Source organism: Urocampus carinirostris, chromosome 7 (assembly GCF_059441175.1).
Source record: "Urocampus carinirostris isolate Australia breed hairy pipefish chromosome 7, RoL_Ucar_1.0, whole genome shotgun sequence".
In the NCBI taxonomy this organism is placed as follows: domain Eukaryota; kingdom Metazoa; phylum Chordata; class Actinopteri; order Syngnathiformes; family Syngnathidae; genus Urocampus; species Urocampus carinirostris.
Window position 1 is genome coordinate 37,755,152 of NC_142355.1, and position 18,525 is coordinate 37,773,676.

General features: G+C 38.6%; 1 protein-coding gene across 1 annotated transcript; it reads left to right on the forward strand.

Moving 5' to 3' along the window:
• The first annotated feature begins 1,999 nt into the window (after positions 1–1,999).
• On the forward strand, positions 2,000–16,028 carry tsg101a (tumor susceptibility 101a). Its single transcript, XM_088340885.1, has 10 exons — positions 2,000–2,376; positions 3,629–3,716; positions 4,326–4,391; positions 5,899–6,062; positions 7,518–7,644; positions 7,756–7,813; positions 7,960–8,054; positions 12,437–12,639; positions 14,794–15,033; positions 15,103–16,028. The coding sequence occupies exons 1-10, from the start codon at positions 2,335–2,337 to the stop codon at positions 15,190–15,192; spliced, it is 1,173 nt and encodes a 390-aa protein (XP_088197011.1). The 5' UTR covers positions 2,000–2,334; the 3' UTR covers positions 15,193–16,028.
• Positions 16,029–18,525: the final 2,497 nt, after the last annotated feature.

Consider the following 18,525-nt stretch of genomic DNA (forward strand, 5'->3'; position numbering starts at 1 on the left):
CTTCTCCCAAAAGCAAATTAAAAACACCAATTGAAACAACATAGAGACTGGATAACAAATAAATAAATGGATATATATAAAAAAACAACTATATCAAAAAGTAAATAATTACACTCAGATGAATGAAAAATCATATGGTCAATTACTTATGAGTAAATAAGTGAAAAAGAAGAGCTCATACAGTCATGACTTTGTGAATGTGCTGTGACACGATTCAATATTACAACAATATGTGTATGGAAGTACGGACTACATATGTATCATTATCAATCCTTGTTTTAAAAAGTACCATGTTTTCCGCACTGTAAGAAGCCCCGGATTATAAGGCGCATATAGTGGTAACTCTACTTAGGAATATCTCTATACACAAAAGGTTTCAGGTCACAGAGTACCTGAATGAGAAAATATTGCCTCTAGTGACAAAGGCAAAAATACTGTACAGCGTGCGCGCTGCTATTCACCACTCCCAGAGTTTGCCTAACGTAAAAAAAACTGGCTATCACTTCAATTTTGCCTGGCAACCATTGTGCATGCATGCTCCCAGCATGCTCTTCATGTCAGCGTCAAGGTTGAGACGAGGAGGAGGAGGGGTTCCGGCAAGACACAGCCATCATTCAATCAGCCCAAAATAAAGATGTTTTACCAAAATTTCATGAAGTCTCTGAATTTGTGGAAAGGAATCACCCGGAAAAAATGTTTAAAAGTTGGGCTATCGCTTTGTTTGCCTTACATTTCTGACGGATTGTCAAAAGCAGACAAAATGGTCAATTACAACGTTTTAATTTCCTTTATTCTTGTTTTGTTTTTTTACATTATGTGCCACTCATTTTGTGTTTTTTTGTGTGCGGTAATCTAATTTTAACATGTATTTGTTTCACGTTCTGATGTTTTTTTATGATTTATTAAAAAAATATCCTGTACTTAAGTGATTATTTTAGCTGCAAATGTCTGTTTTTAAAACAATATCTATAAAGGTGTATAGAGACCCATTTCTAGCAACCCACACTCCAGTGTTCTAAAAGTTAATTGTGTTTGCTAATTGGGTTAGAGGGCTAATGATTGATTAAAAATACAGTTTAGCTCGTTAGAAAAGCTATAAAACTGACCTTCCTTTGAGCTAGTTGATTAACTGAAGCATCACATATAGACATGCAAAAAAGAAAAGAAAATACCAACCGACTGAGCGCTGTAGTGTTAGCGTGTAAACATAAGCCAAAGTCTGGCTAAGATAAATGTGAAAGTAGAGGGACACATGAACTTTTGAGAAAATGTCTCCGGTTTTGACCTGCTTACTCCTTGTGTGCAAAAGTTTTTTTTATCAGCAGCTGTGTCGTGCTATTTGAAATGCTTTTTCTTTTAGGTTAAAAGATTTCAAAACCATAAAATTGATAAGAAAGTACTTTCAAATACATTTAGCAGATTTCAGAAAAAATCGGGGTAACAGAAAGATGCAGACACGAAATATTTCTACAGAAAGAATCATCCATTTCCAATTCATCCACAGTATTTCCGGTATTTAAAGTGCATCGGTATATAAGGCGCACTATCGAATTTCTGGCTGATTTGAGGTTTTTAGGTGAGCCTTATTGTCAGGAAAATACGGTTAATTGAATAATTTAAACGTAAAAGGACAAACTGTCCAACTAAGGCTCCTTGAGCAATTAAAATAACAGGGAAGAAATATTATGTTCCGTTCAAGTTTAATTATTCATGTTGGCAATGGCTGTGTATTGTTTGTTGATGCCCTTGCAACGCCCATTGCAGCTTGGTCATAATGGAAAGGGGGGTTACCTCATATCCAGGCAGACCCTTCTCAAGGTTTCTAATTCCCTCATGCTGAGGTTTTGAGTTTTTCCTTTTCCTCGTGTAGGCTTTGGATCACGGGATGGTTTAATGATAGTATTTGTTCTGTACAGCCGTTTTGGGCTTCTTGTGATTAAATACTATACAGAGAAACATGGTTAGACTTATGTATTGTTGGTACCAATAAAGTTTTCCCTCAACTCTGACGTAACCAGGAGCCCGGATAATGTCAGTCGCAGCACCGGAAATTGGGATTGTTTTCATCGCAATATTTGGGTGTCGAAGCTAGTATCTTCACACCCAACAACCTGTTCACAATTAGCTTTTCCATTACTTGTTTGACCTGAGATAAAAAGGGAAAGGTTGACTTACTCAACAAGACAACTTATCAGAACTTCTTCTCGTGACTAGGCCACCGAGGTGCTGCGCTAACATTAGCATAGCATTTCGGTACTTTTTACCAGCTAGTGTTCGGCAAACTTTCCCCATTGTTTTTGTTTCAATCCCGAAAGGCGCTCCCTCCATACAAAAATGGCGGTTGTCAACGAAGGCGCCTTGAAGAAAATGTTGAAGGTAAAGCAGTCTCTGAGTAGGCTAACTCGTTAGCATGACAGCTAACATGAGCAAAGCGTAACGAGAGCGAACTGGGGTTGCCATTTCCTTGTTGTTGAACCGTGAAACGCCGTTTGTCAAAACTGATTAGCTTATCAATTTCGTTCATCTTGAAGTGTGTGAAATGTGTATTTACTGATGTGCTTACATTACGTACCAATCAAAACACTGTTAGGCATGTTTCGTCCAAATAGCGTTATGACTGTACAGGTAATAAATACAGGGTATTCCAAAAGTCTTAGGCACATTGAATACATCAGAAACTATTCAGGATACAAAAACAAATCTGTTAAATTCAGATATGTTCGAAGATATTAATGTGAGAACCTTTGGTCACACGCATCAAATTGATGGTCATATTCTTGCCAAAGGCGTCCCAGCATTGCAGTGACAACAGCTCCTGTTATTTGTGCCATTAGCTCTTTCATGTCTCTTGGAATACGGGGCACTTCCAACAATCCTTCCACCAAAGGAACCTGCATGGTGTGAGATCTGGGTGGCCAGGACACGAGATTGTAATCTGTCTGTCTAGAGCTCTAGACCGTTCAATCTAGATGTTTGGTAGTGTTGTGGTCATAAACTGTCTATACCCAAGGTTCCAGTGTAGTGGGACCCCATCCTGTTGAAAAATGAAGTCACCAAACTTTCTCACTCAATTTATCCATTAATCAGTTTTCCAGCATTTTGTCAGTACGTGTCACCATTGACTGTTTCTCTTTCAAAGAAAGACACAACACAGTAAAGCACAGAATCTGCAGCAACCATTGGCAATGCAATGCTGGGACGCATTTATCAAGAATCGACTTGATTTGTCACGTGACCATTGGTGTTCGCATTTAACATCCCATATAAAAAATGAGATTACAGGCTTTCCGAATTTACCAGATTCTATATCCTTAATTGTTTCCAAGATATTTCATGTCCAAATGTGCTCAATACTTTTTGCACACCCTGAATATTGTATTAACAATTACTATTTTCAAATAACCAATCATTTATCTATGTTAATTTGTAGGCTTTTTTATTTTACACACTAAACTAACATGCTTGGTTATGATAAAGAATATTTGAAGCAGAGTGTTCCCACTACAATGCAAACTTAACTGAGGTAGCAAACATTATTTATTTAGTTTTTGCTTGAGTTTTTTCTGATATAAAAATAAATAATTTGAATAAATGTATTGACTTTCAACACTCCTGTTTTGTATTTCAGCAATACAAATACAGGGACCTGACTGTTCGTGAAATCACCAATGTCATCTCACATTACAAAGACTTGAAGCCTGTAATGGATGCGTATGGTAAATTTCATAATTTTTCATACTAATAAACATCTGAAGTCAAACTTAGGCTACATGTCTCTGTCCTTTGTCGAAACTCTACAATCTTAGTGCTTCCACTATATTTACATCTGAAACACTTCAATACTTAAATCAGTGTCTCTCAACTGGTGGGTTGGGACCCAAAAGTAAAAAAAAAATTACTGCGGGTCATTTAAGTTCCCTAAGAGTAGACTGCAATAATTCGCTGCAAATGGGAGTTGACACCCACATATCACAACACAGAAAAATACCTCCAAAGTTTCTTTACATATTTAAGTGTGTATATTGATTTTTTTTAAATCTTGAAGACAAAGTCACTTAAGTGAAATGTTTTCGACTTTATTCACTTGGCATTACTTGAAGTAGTTTTGGTTTTGCTGGTCTTTCTTTAAAGTAATATATTCTATCTCTGGATTAAATTGCGCAAACCTTTCATTTGATACATTTGAGAAGTGGACATTTTTTCTTGATTTGGCTCGTGGCTTGTAGTTAGGGCAGGATGGTGTGTCCTCAAGTCAGACCAGTTGAGATTCGCTGACTTAGATTGTTTAAAGTTGTTTTACCTAATGTTTTGAAATTGCTTTTCAGTGTTCAACGATGGCTCTACAAGAGACTTGATGAGTTTAACAGGAACGGTCCCTGTAAGCTATAGAGGTACATGCAATTGTTTTGATGTTTGTTTGTTTTTCACAGATTGTGGAGTTTTCACATCAATGGGTAAATAATTTGATTAAGATCAGAATATTTTTGATACTCTGGTGGTGTTAATAGTGTAAACAGGCACAGTCATTGGTTAAATCTAACTTTGGGGTCTCCATTTTTAAATGTTTAGTCCTTTAGACTTCAAATAACTTAACCGAGTAAACCCATACAACGAGCCAGAATCCTTGCTGTGTTTGCTCATTCATGTCTTCTGTGACATTTTTCTACTTTGTTTGTGTCGCAAATAACTTTGGGCTTGTAGTACAAAAACAAACAACGCACGCTAACTCGACAGAGCCTGGTTTACACAATTTGTGTAATAATGTCTTTCATGATTCCAATAGTGTTGTACCCAAAGGCCACGTATTATGGTTACTTCTTGTCACGAGTCATGTAAACAGATTATTCGGATTGGTCCAAATTCTAAATTCGGATCTCAAACGAACTACAGAGACACCTCGCGACTTCGCGCTTTGGTTATCGCTGGTTCACGGCTTTGCGAATTTTCATAATGCATCGAGTTCTGCATTCATAAGCAGGGGACCTCTTAACCCAGAAAACCTGCTTAGAAGCCACACGCAGGTCTTTGGCGCTCCCTAGTGGCTCTCTTTCGCTTTTCAAAATGTTTGATAATGAATAGATACCGAAAGGTAAATTCAGTTTACCATAACGTCTATATGATGGCAGAAATGGATCATGCAAAGTGAAGTGGATCAGGTCCTTAATTCATAAAGTTGTGCATTACAATAGCAATACTATTTGTAAAATTATAATATGAAACTACACAAGATCTCATCTCATTAGCTGCACCGCTTATGCTCAGTAGGGTCGCGGGGGTGCTGGAGCCTATCCCAGCAATCAGTGGGCAGGGGACACCCTGAACTGGTTGCCAGCCAGTCGCAGGGCACATAGGGAAAGACAACTTGCTCGCTCATTCACACCTAGGGACAATTTGGACCGGCCAATCCACCTGAAATGCATGTCTTTGGAATGTGGGAGGAAACCGGAGTGCCCGGAGGAAACCCACGCAAGCACGGGGGGAACAGAACTGTGCCGCACACGCACTTACCACTGCAACGCCGTGCTGCCCCACTACACAAGATATTTGTAAAAAAAAAGTTTATAAAGTCCTTTTTATTTGGTAAACAAACACTCGAGCTTGTAAATTGGGTCTGTTCTTGAGCAATAAATAATCAATCAAATAAATAAAGGTTTCTACTTGGTCCATGTACACGTTTCGCACGGGGTCCTGCCCCCCATTAACCGCAATAGCCGAGGTAATACTGTATACCGTTCATGTAAATATACCTTGTGTTAAAAGTAATTGGAAAATCGTCACACTCTACTATCTATGTACAAATATGCGTCCTCCATGCTTGTGTTTTGTGTACCTAAATTAAGGCAGATGGTAGATAAAAATATTAATGTCTGGACTCTGTATGTGTGTGTTTCCTTACAGGCAACGTCTACAACATACCAGTATGTCTTTGGTTGCTAGACACCTATCCTTTCAACCCACCAATTTGTTTTGTTAAGCCAACCAGCACTATGATGATCAAAACTGGTAAACATATTGATGCCAATGGAAAAATCTACCTTCCTTATCTACATGAGTGGAAGCATGTAAGTTTGTCTGATGGAACACCGCATGCATGCATCGTTGGCTCAATTGGATAACATTCTTGCTTTAATTACTTTTCCACATGCACAGGACCTGTTTTACAACAAACAGCAAAACATGACAACAGACCATAAAAAACTAGTACACTCTGGGCCCCCTGTTGTTTTAGAGACATAATGACCAAGGGAAAAAAGTCCAATTTAGATTTTGTATTTTCAAGACCATAATAATCATCTAAATAATGGGTAGGAAAACTATGGCTGGCAACGGATTTATTCTGGCCCACAAGATAAAACTGAGAGAAGCACAAGAAATCAATAAGGCCCTTTGTCAAACAATGACTTGTACTTTTAAATACGCCAACTGGATGTTGCCAACGGTAAGAGCTTCTCCTAAAGTTGTATCTGATTACTACCATTTATCAAAGTGCGAATATTTGAGGAAACAAACATCCCAATCTTATTTTACCTAAAATAGTAGTCACAGATATGCTTTTTAAAGCATCAGATTGCACTCATCTGAATTTTAAAAAATGCACAATCAAAAGTAGCACCTCAGTGTATTTGCAAAAGTTTTAAGTGTTAGCTCCTTTCTGTAATATATATGAAATCAGCCAAGTTCCCAAAATTTGGGTTAACATTCTCATTAAAAAATAAAAGCATAAAAACAACTTTTAAATCATTAAATCAATCATCTAATATGATTCTAACATATGTCTTTAAAAAAGTACTACTAATAAAAATGTGTTTATCGTTTCCTCCCTTTGTGTACTCCCATAAAAAACAACATTTTTCACTGCGCTCATGGCCAACATTTAAATGGCTATCTACATTCTTCTGTACTTGCTTTTTTAATCAATTTTATTCGTAACGATAATACTTTTCATGCAATGAAACACTTCTGAATTAGCCCTAAGTTTTTCAATGCGAATTATTAAATCGTGTGCTTATAAAAGTGAGATATGACTTTGCTATTACTTTTACTTAATGTTTGTATTTGTAAAATAATATATCTATTTGTATATTTTGTTTGTTTTAAAACAGTTTGGATGGAATGTTCCCCTTATAAACAAATGAGCAATGAAAGATAACTTGTGCAAATGCATACAAGAAAAGATTGATTTTCTTACATGATCTAGTTTCGTCATGTTTTGCCGACTGTCTAATTTAAAACACTGTCGGCATATACAAAAAGTAAAACTCATCAATCGGCCTTTTTTTCCCCTGCAGTCTGGCCACCGTTTATTTTTTTTCAAACCAATGTGGCCGTCAACTCAAAGTATTTGCCAAATCATAACTGTTATAATGTGTGGTCTTACATTTGGTCCTTTTAACCTGCAGGAACCCTTTTTATGTCCCAGATGTTACTCCTCGGGTGTTTGTTATGAATGTTTTGCTCTGTGTGAAATGTTTTTCCAAGAGGACTCTTAACCCTTTCTTCTCCCTCCCCCCCTCCAGCCTCACTCAGACCTATATGGCCTGATTCAGGTGATGATTGTCGTGTTCGGGGAGGAGCCTCCAGTTTTTTCTCGTGCTACCACTCAGGTGCCTTACCAGGCTTTCCAAGCTGCTGGACCTCCAAATCGTAAGTAATTTACTCAGTTGAACAGCAGGTGGTGCTCAATCTCTATCGCAGTGCCAAAAAGTAAGTCACTTGAAGAAATGACTGTGGGTGTAACTCCCCCTCTTCCAACAGCTTCTTATGTACCTGGTATGGCTGCTGTTTCACCTTATGGCCCGAGTCCAAATGCAGGGTAAGTTTTTTACTATCTTGTGCATACACGCGTTTTGTGTGACAAACGTGCCCTGTAACCTGTGCTGTTTGATTTCTTCAGTCTTGTGTATGTTACGTGAAATGTCTGGGACATATTGCAAAATTGTATTTTTACTTCCTTGTCAGGGGCTACCCTGGTTACCAGTATCCAGCGGGCAACTCATACCCAGCTACTTCTGGTTCCACTCACTTCCCTAGCCAAACTCCTGTGTCAACAGTGGGTATGTATTATGGACAACTTCCATCATGATGCACACAATACACTGAAACTCAGACTTGTTTTCATTTTAAATTTAAGTAAAACAATTAAGTACCTCAACAGGACAATAGTTTTACCTTGCTTGAATTTCTGTGTGACCTTTCTTTCCACATATCTTACAAAGGTATAAATGCTGCAATTAGTTTACAAATTGATGGCACAATAATGTTGTAACATTGTACAAGCCACAATCATTTACTGTCATTTGTTTAATGTGATTTAAAAAAAAAAATTGACTCTTGTTAAAGCTTCTTAACTGTACATCTACAGTAAAATATGAAAAAGATATTGCTCGCTGAGTGCCACAGCCTCATCAATCTTGAGGAGGGAAGTAGCCAAATGATGTGAGCTCAAATGTTCCGACCATTTGATGTTACTAGTTGCACCCTATGTTTGAGTGAGAGCCACTTAATAAACCACGGCACTGACTATGGATTTGAGATGCCATTGCAGCATCATCCCTCGTGTTGAAGCACCAATAATTAAATAAATGAGATTATAGGAAGGGGTAGAACATTTTCATTGCTTGCTATAAATATAATTGTTCTATTATAGGTAGTGTATTTTGCTGATAACGTGCTTTAAATAATACTTTACTTCTAATCTTATTACCAGGCTTGGGCAAATAACGGAATATATCTAACGTCATTATGTAATTGTATTCCGTTACAGTTAAAGAAAAAAAGACATGATCAAATTAAAGGTATATTTAGTAAAAAATAAGGATAACTTTGCAAGATTAATATTTCTTTTGAAAAGTTTATTTAAGGTGGCACGGCTGCTGGGTGGTTGACGGTGCAGAGGTCCAGGGTTCACGTTCAGCTACCGCAGCCTTCCCGTGTGAAGTTTGCCTGTTCTCCCCGTGCCTGCCTTGGGTGTCCTCCCACATCCAAAAACATGCATGTCAAGTCAATTGGCAGGTCCGAATTGTCCCTAAGTGTGAAAGAGCGAGTGAGTTGTCTGTCTCTGGCTGGCAACCCGTTGAGAGTGTCCCCTGCCCCCTGCCCACTGCCCGATGGCTGGGATAGGCTCCAGCACACCCGCGACTTTAGTGAGGATAAGCGACGCAGAAAATGGATGGATTAAGTTCATTTAATGTTGCACACTTCAGGAGACCATTATGAAATCCGGTGTGCGTTGGTTTCCATACTTAATTGTTTCATTCATTTCATACACAGCACTGATATGTTCACTGTCTGGTGCCCCATGCAGCTTCCCCAGGTCCCTCAGTACAGACGTGGCTATATGACCAAAAACTTCGCAAAACTATTGGAGTAGTCCCATATGATAAAAGTGCAACTAAAGAGACATTAACAAAAAAATAATGAACATATAAATGAAATAACATAAAATGATTAAGGCAATTTAATGCCTTGGGTTGTGTGCCCTCTTCGACAGCATCCTTTCAAGCATCCACTCATTTACCTCATGCACTCATTAACATGTATGTCACATTTACATCTACTGTATTTTCCGCACTATAAGGCGCACCGGGTTATAGGGCGCACCCCGAAAAAATAGTTTTTGGTCCTATATTTGACATACATAAGACGCACCGGCGCTACAATGGGAACGTCGACAAAACAGTCAGATAGTTCAGTCAAACTTAGTACCCCCTTAACATTCCGAAAGCTTGCAAAGAAGCAAATACGTGTCGAGAACCCGTGCGGATGCGGTGTCCATAGGATGTCACTCAAATGCATCGTTCCATCATTCGGAAGGTTAAAGTCTTGGGATTCAAGAAATTCCAACCATTCCTTAGTTTCTATTTTCTTTTTCGCTCGCAACTTTACTGTGCATATGACAATAAACACTTGGAATTTAGTTTAATTTAAAAATAGACACTCCATTCCATCCATTATCTGCACCGCTTATCACAGAAACATCGAGTTCAGTCTGAAACAAGATACAGGGAAAATATATAGCCGGAGTAGCTCACCGAAGTTGTTGTGTTCAATAATAATGTGCAACCATGGTCCTCTTATATCCGTGAGTGTAGTAAATCCAGGAGAATAAAATATTTACAAATACAGAATAGTAAAAAAATGCTTTCTCTATGCCGTCAACCCCACGTGCTATTCACATTCATATTTTTTAGCCAATTGCAGGCTTTGTTTTGCCGCTTAAGCCTATGCCGGCTTGTAATTGATAAAAAGGATCCGCCCCTTGACCTCCGAATAACTTTAGCCAATAGTGATCGATTCAACTGATGATTGACACATATTTTTCGGCCAATTGCAGGCTTTGTTTTGCCGCTTAAGCCTATGCCAGCCTGTAAATGATAAAAAGGATCCGCCCCTTGACCTCCGAATAACTTTAGCCAATAGTGATCGATTCAAATGATGATTGACACATTGGTTAGCCAATGAAACGCCGGTAAATAAATCCCAGCATACACTGCGGACTACTTGGCGTTCGGGGGAAAATCTAGTCGGCGGCTGCAAGTTAGTTGCAAGACTTTGCGACTTAATATTGATCCATAAGTAAGGTGCACTGTATTAAAGGCGCATGGTCAGCTTTTGAAAAAAATAAAGGCTTTTAGGTGCGCCTTATAGTTCGGAAAATACGGTACATAAAGTGCTGATAGACACAATTCGTCTATCATAATTTCAGTCACTGACAATTGAGAGACCCAGACAGATGACAAAAAACCCCAGAGTCATTTGGAAATTTCAGGCTTTGCACTTTTTTACTTGTTTCTTTATTTAGGGGTGTTTGAAGTCACACTTGTCTCAATTTTCAAACACTAATATCTTTTGGCATCTCCATATTTCCATATAGTTAATGGCAATCTAGCCATGTGACCTTCTTCCTAAAACACTCACCCTGAGCTTGACTTGTTCGGCATGCTGAACTGACAGCTAAAGGTCATTTGATGGAACATGAGTTGGGAGCATTAAAGGCCAACAACATATACAGTATGGAAGAGACTTTCTCCCTCTTCTCTGGTTATGTCCTATATTTGGGGATTGTAACAGTAACTCTACTTCAAGCCAGACCTATTACAGAATGGTGGTCTGGTAGCAGTCGTGAATCTCCAGCAGATTGGAGTACTTGCTACTCGAGATATATTTAATGGAGAGGTTTAAAAAAAGAAGCTTGGAACATTTTAGTTCTGATTCAAGTCTGATGGTACATACTTATTATGACACATTTTTTTAAATGTGGGCCAATTTATCTAGTTTAATAAAGTGTACATTTTCAGTTTATATATCAGTTGGGGTTTCTTAAAAATTGAATAATTATTTTTTTTATTTGATATGGCTTTACCATATACACTTGTACGACTTTTAGGGTTTTCCCTTGCGTCCACACCTCATTTGCTTCCAACAAATATTTGTCTTCTGTTGTGATGTACTTGAAATGATTCAATTTCTTTTTTCAAGTAACTCGTTTACGCTTATGTCATGCACTAGGATGAGTTTTATGACCTCTAGTAGGTGTTACAGGTCCCTTAAAACAATGACTTACAGGCTCAGAGACTGTTTTCCCCAGGGCCATCAGCACCCTAAGCAAGCACACACAACTGGAATTAAAATCCATCTTGCAAGGTGCATTGAAAAATGTGTGACCATACTGTATCTTATTATTTTATTTTGGAATTTTTGTTGCTGCTGTATGTTATTGCTATACTTGTCATTGCACTATTATTTCAATGCAAAATTTTTCATGGCACTATTACAATTTAGGCTAGTCTCTAAGCACTATGTAGTAAATGTATTTTTCTGTTAGGGTGGCGTGTGAAGCTTTCCTTAAAAAGTTGAAAGTAGAATATTTTCTCAAGTATGTGTTAACTATGCCCAACTGAATTCAAAGAGCCTTTATAATTAGTTTTCTACCGCGCCTAGCAGCTTATGCGTTTCTTTTATTTACATCAGAGCTGTTCGGGACGCACAACACATTAGGAACCAGGAAAGGGAAGTGGAAAGTCATATCATGTTCATCATTACAGTTTTTAGTTAGTGTAGCATAAATATGACCAAAGTAAGAAAAGGCCTGTACCAAATTCAGTCCAAACGACGTAAAAAAAAAAAAGATGTAAAAAGAAGAGTTCCTTTTAAAGCTTCTTCAAAATGCATGTACTTGCACGTGCCACACAGGAAGCTTGACGGAGGCTCCAATTAAAACTTAAACCAAAACATGGCGTCAACAAACAAAATGTTTTAAAATTCCAGACTTTTTTTTTTTTTTAACTCTGAGTGCCGTGTCTATTCTGTTTCACAATTTTTTTACCGATGACATATGAGTCAATTCCATTTTTTCCTACCTATAGAACTGCAGATTCAGTCTTCGGTGGCTAACACCAAGAACAGGTTTGCATTCAGTTACATTTTCCTTGTTCAGGCACCAACAGAGATGGCACCATTGGCGAAGACACCATCCGTGCATCGCTGATCTCAGCTGTCAGTGACAAGCTTCGCTGGAGGATGAAAGAGGAGATGGACCGGGCTCAGGCCGAGCTGGATGCCCTCAAGCGAACAGAAGAAGACCTCAAGAAAGGCCATCAAAAGCTGGAAGACATGATATCCAGATTGGACCAGGAAGTGGTAATGTTTTTAATACAGCATTGTGATAATGGATTAAAGCCTATCTTTAGAAACAAAATCTTAAGTTTAACAATCCTGTATAAACATTTACATTTTCAATACATCTGTGTCTGCAGAGGTTACATTAACAGACTGTTAAGTCTGGCTGTTTTTGGTCAGTCAGCCTGGCGTTGATTGTCCCGGTTACTTTTCTTTAGCAGTCGGCTAGCCTGTTCTGTCCATTTGTTTATTCCCGGCTGGATTGGCCCTATTTTGCTCTCTGTCATTTTTGCCAGTTAGCCCCATTTTGGTTGGTCACTGTTTGGTGTACCATTACTGGATCCACCTGCGACACAACATCTTTGCATACTCCACAAAAACTACCAAAACTTCGCTTGAAACACTTGTAACCTCTTTGACTAATTAACACGTAAACCAATATGGTGACTGTCTTTCAAAGGTGCTCGTCCTACTCTGAAGACGTCAAAGATGAGACAGGCTCTCTTCAAAATGCATTATCTGAGAAAATAATTGGAATGTAACAATGAAGCGTGTATAACTATTATGCAAAAAAACATGTACAGTGGAACCTCTGTTCTCGACGATAATCAGTTCCAGAACCCTCTTCGAAAACCGATTTCTTCGATCACCGAAATCATTTTTCCCATTAAAAATAATGTAAATCGTTTTAATCCGTTCCAACACCCTGATTGTTTACCTTGAATGTTTAACGTAAACTAAAGCTAACCCAGGCTAATCGTACGTTCGCGTTATCGTAATATTCCATACGAAAGATTACGCTAACATGAACGTGTAAAAATAAAAAAATCAGGTCGTTTACAAGTCATTTAGCACCCGGGTCTCCACAACAAGTGGTGAGCGGTTTATTGGAAAGGGAGCTCCGTTCCAACACCCTGAATGTTGGGCTCCGTTCCAACACCCTGAATGTTTAACTTGAATATTTAACGTAAACAAAGCTAACCCAGGCTAATCTTACGTTCGCGTTATCGTAATCTTCCGTGCGAAAGATTACGTTAACATGACCGTTTAAAAATTAAAAAAAAGGATAAAGAAAATAATTATGAATAGGATTTCTTACCTTTGTGGTGGTCAGCAGAAGGCGCGCAGGTGGACGGTGGGGTATTCCCTAGCCAGATCAGCACACCTTCATATTTGGCTATTATTTCTTTCTTAAATGCAATAGTTGTACGCACTACTTTTCTTTTTTCACCTGTAGCAACTTTGCTGCTTGCACTGACTTTCTTCGGAGACATTATTAGGGGCTAAAAAACTTGGTACACCTATATTAAAAGCGAAAGCAAAACGAAGCACGTTCGCACGCTATAACAGTTGGTCACGAAAAGAGCGATCTACACCCGTTCGCCGCTCAGCATCGCACCCTAGCGTACGCACTCGCGCATTACCGGCGTTCGGACTCCGATTTTTTTGACCGAATAGTGAAGCAAGAATTTCTCGAAATTTTTGGTCCACTGTATTTTCTTGCATTTCGCATGTTTTTTAGAATTTGAATATACATTTTAGAAGGTTATTTTATAACAAGTATTCCTTTAGTTAAGCTTTTTATATAATGCAAGAGCTATAAAATGCAAGGAAATAATACTATAAGTAAAAAAAAAAAGTAACATTGAAGAAAAATGACAAACCACTAAAAATACCAATAGAGAATGCAGAAAAAGCTTATGAAATAAGAACACGAATATTTAGATTTCTTAATTACATGATAACAGATAAGAACCAGGAACTTGTTAACTAGCTGGACCTTTGGCGAAATTTAGTAGTCTTGAAGTTGCATGAACCCATTTGGTCAATATCTACTTGCAAAATGACCTTCCTCAACGGGGGGATCCAAAGCATCCAATATATGGTTGCCATATGGTTTTTTCTTTTTCTTTTTTTTCTCTTTTCTTCAATAAATCCTTTTTGAAGTTTAGTACCCACACATTGTTTTATTATCCATTTTTATAAACATATATTTATTTATTTTTAACATAGTGATTGACATTTTCTGTCTGACCCAGGCTGAAATTCAGCTTGTGCTTGTTCTCTGTCATGGGCATAAGATCTTACCTGTGATGCTCTTTGTACAGTTTACTGATTTAAAGTCTTCTCCTGGCTTTTGGGTTTTGATTGTCAAGCAAATGTCGTTTGGGGCAGGCTGACGTGGACAGGAACATCGAGTTGCTGAAGCGCAAGGACGAGGAGCTGACCGAGGCCCTGGAGAAGATGGAGAGCCAATCGGAAAACAACAACATCGACGACATAATTGTGCCAACGGCTCCCTTGTACAAACAGATACTAAACCTCTACGCTGAAGAAAATGCCATAGAGGACACCATCTTCTACCTGGGGGAGGCACTTCGGAGGGGAGTCATCGACTTGGAGGTTTTTCTCAAGGTGAGCCTTTCGACATTTAGAGTGTTTTGCATGTGCATCTGCAGTGTTGAATTTCTTCTTTTGTTGCAGCATGTCCGCCTCCTGTCCAGAAAGCAGTTCCAACTTCGTGCTCTCATGCAAAAAGCGCGCAAGACTGCTGGCCTCAGCGATCTATGTTGAGTAATGCTACAAAGAAACAGACATAGATGTCTTTGGTCCCTCTTCTTTTTTTCATCCTTTGTCTTGTCTTACAAATCCCTGAGCTGTTAAAGAACTCTTAGATTTGTCCTTGTGATGTGGATCCAATCAAATGTTGGAGACATTTTCTCTATATTCACATGTGACAAAATGATGTGACATGTGGCTATCTGCGAACCTGGCCTTGTTTGTTGAGGAAGCACAAAATGTCAGGGGCTTGTGGTTGAGACACCCCTGTTCACACAAAGGTTAAGCCCTAAAATAAATACCCAAGTGGTTAACCTTAAGACCACCCTTAATTTAGTGCCACGTGCAGCCTGAGCCACATTATTTTTCTATTATAGTTATGCTTTAATCCTTGGATTTGTATTGTTTTTCACTCATGTTTGTTCTGTCGTCTTTCCACTATCTTTGTCTTTGGCTGCTCAGGTTAGCCCCCCCAATTTGACTGCTTGGCTGCAATAGCCATTCATGTACAGTAGCTCTTCTGCCCTGTACAGTGTTGGCTTTTAAGACATTTTTACGAAGGATATCCCAATTTTATATTCTGTCCACTCTTGTTTCTGGTGAAAAATTAATTGTCCATATTAATGTTCTCTGTATAACATTTTAAGTATTCCAGGGTGAGGGAAAAAAAACGTTAAACTAATCCAATGTTAAGTTATGACAGCACGTCTCATTTAGCCTTCTACTGAATGCACTTTGAAATGTATCATAGCGTATCTGCTGTTTTTGTTTCCTATTAAACCATAGATCATGTTTTGTATCTGTAGATTTGTGTAAATCTGTTCAAATTAAAGACATCTGACTTGATGGCATATCAACAATGTGTGTCAGTTGTTTAACACGCCTCACCACAAGGTTAGGTTTTGCATCAAGTACTAAATTGAATTGATTCCATTTTTATTGATAATTTTTCAACTAAGTCAATGGTGACCTAATCTATATTTTCATTTATATTGTATTATACTACATTTTCTAGCTATTTTCAAGGCATCCAGTCAAGATTTAAGCTAATGAGAGGGAAATATTAGAAACTTCTATTTTGCCTTTTTAAAATACATTTTGTGAACAAGGTGTATTTGATTTAACGGGACCGCTAAATGTTGGATGGTGAAGTGCAGGGATCTCCAACTTGAAGCTGAGAGCTACCTTTGGTTACTAATTAGTGCAAAGATTCAAAGTGTTTCTTGTTATATGCACAGTAAAAAACGCGTTTCCCTGCACAATGAAATTCTTACTTAGCTGTCCACACAGTTGCTAGCGCAAAAAAAATGAAAACAAAAAATATATTGTACACATGTGTTACATAAAAGAATATTGAAAAGAAAAAAATACAAGATCAACTCAAGATGAGTTGAGCAATAAGCTAAAGATAAAACACAGTTAAAAGGGTCTGTAGTGCAAGAATTGTCAAAGTATGGCCCAGTTTAAAGTTTAGTGTGCCTAACGTGTCTAGTGTTTTGTTTGATCAGCAGCCGTTTAAGAGGCTGATGGCAGAGGGGTAAAATAGTTTTTTTTAGACAGGTTGTCCTGCATTTCACACTCCCATGCCTCCGTCCTGAGGGCAGAAATGTAAACAGTCGGTGCTGTGGGTGGATGGGGTCTTTCATGATGGAAGCAGCCCTCCTGTAGACTCTGCGGTGGTATATGCTCTGCAGGGAGGGCAGTGGAGTCCTGGCGATCCTCTGAGAGTTCTTAACCACTCTCTGCAGGCGTTTGCGGTCCATGGCTGTGATTCTGCCATACCAAACAGTGACGTAGCTGGTCAGGATTCTCTCCACGATGCAGCTGTATAAGTTGCTGAGGGTCTTGCTTGACAGTCTAAAGAGTTGCTGGGGCTACCAGTTCCAAAATATGTTATCTCTATGTTGGTACTATGTTATTACCAGATTAATTATTGGAAGTTGCCACTAAAAACATTTTACTAGAAAATCACAATGACCCAGCACTCGTGAACTATTTTCAGAACCGGTTCCCGGGCAACTCGGCTGTCCTTAGGGGACTACCTAGAGCCCACAGGCACCACGTTGGTTACCCCTGGTGTAGCGAAACTGAAAATTAGTGCTAAAAAGGACAAGAAAGAATGTAAACTACGTGGACACAAAGTGACCAAAATGCACCATTTTGCATATTTGTTTGGGTACCCATAGTAGCAAGACGGCAGACAACTATGTCAGCTCCTTTTAGGTGAGGCAATGGTTATGTAACAGATGCAAATTTCTCAAGTTGTGTTTTTATAAAAATGCACATTTTATACTGTATCATAGTTCATGTATATTTGCTTATTATTATTTTTTTGTCAAGTCATTTTTTTTTGTATAGCCCTTAATCACAAAGACTCTCAAAGGGCTGCACAGGTTATTGCAAACCACAGACTACTACAGTATTACAGACTATTATTACACCGTCCCCTGATCTAAAGCCTACATGAGGGCAAGGAAAAATTCAAAAACCTCAACATGAGGAAAATGAAGAAACCTTGAGAAGGGACCGCACATGTGATAATCCCCCTTCCAGGATGACCAGGCTGCAATGGATGTTGCAATAACAAATAATCCACAGATATTGTCAACAAAAAATAGAGGTTATTCATATGCTATAGAGTAGAAGTGTTTAAGCTTAGATTAAAACTCCAACTCCACTGAGGTTGCAGATCGGATCTCAGGGGGAAGAGCATTCCACAGCACCGGTGCCCGGACGGAGAACGCTCTCCAACCTGCGGAACTCTTCTTGGCTCTTGGGATCACTAGTAGACCAGCGTTTTCAGAACGAAGGCTCCGGACCGGAACATAGGGGGAAATTCAATCTGAAAGATATGAGGGAGCAAGTCCATGCATGATTTTGTATAATACCAAGAGAACTTTAAAATAGCATCTTAAACTAACAGGGAGCCAATGCGGGTTGGCTAAAATTGGGGTAATGTGATCATACTCTCTTGTCTTAGTTAAAAGCCTCACTGCAGCATTTTGTACTAGCTGAAGGCTCTTGATTTTGGACTTCGGGAGACTGGAGAGTAGTGCATTACAGTAATCGAGACGGGAAGTAACAAACGCGTGATTTATTATCTCCGCATCTGACGGAGACAGCATAGGACAAAATTTAGCAGTGTTGCGAAGATGGAAGAAAGCTGTTCTAGTAGTATTCTTCACTTGTGTTTGAAAGGACAGATCGGGGTCAAATATGACACCTAAATTTTCAACTGAGTCACTCTGGGTGATATGATATTTGTCAATGTTCACAGCAGTTTTTGAAAACAAGTCACGGCATTTCGATGGACCAATAAGTAACATTTCGGTCTTTTCAAAATTAAAG

What these genes read in the sequence shown, in the direction of transcription:
- tsg101a (XM_088340885.1), top strand. Translation starts at nt 2,335, where the DNA reads ATGGCGGTTGTCAACGAAGGCGCCTTGAAGAAAATGTTGAAG. An exon ending in AGCTGCTGGACCTCCAAATC is followed by an intron (nt 7,645 to 7,755) that starts GTAAGTAATTTA and finishes CTCTTCCAACAG; the next exon opens with CTTCTTATGTACCTGGTATG. An exon ending in AACTCCTGTGTCAACAGTGG is followed by an intron (nt 8,055 to 12,436) that starts GTATGTATTATG and finishes TTCCTTGTTCAG; the next exon opens with GCACCAACAGAGATGGCACC.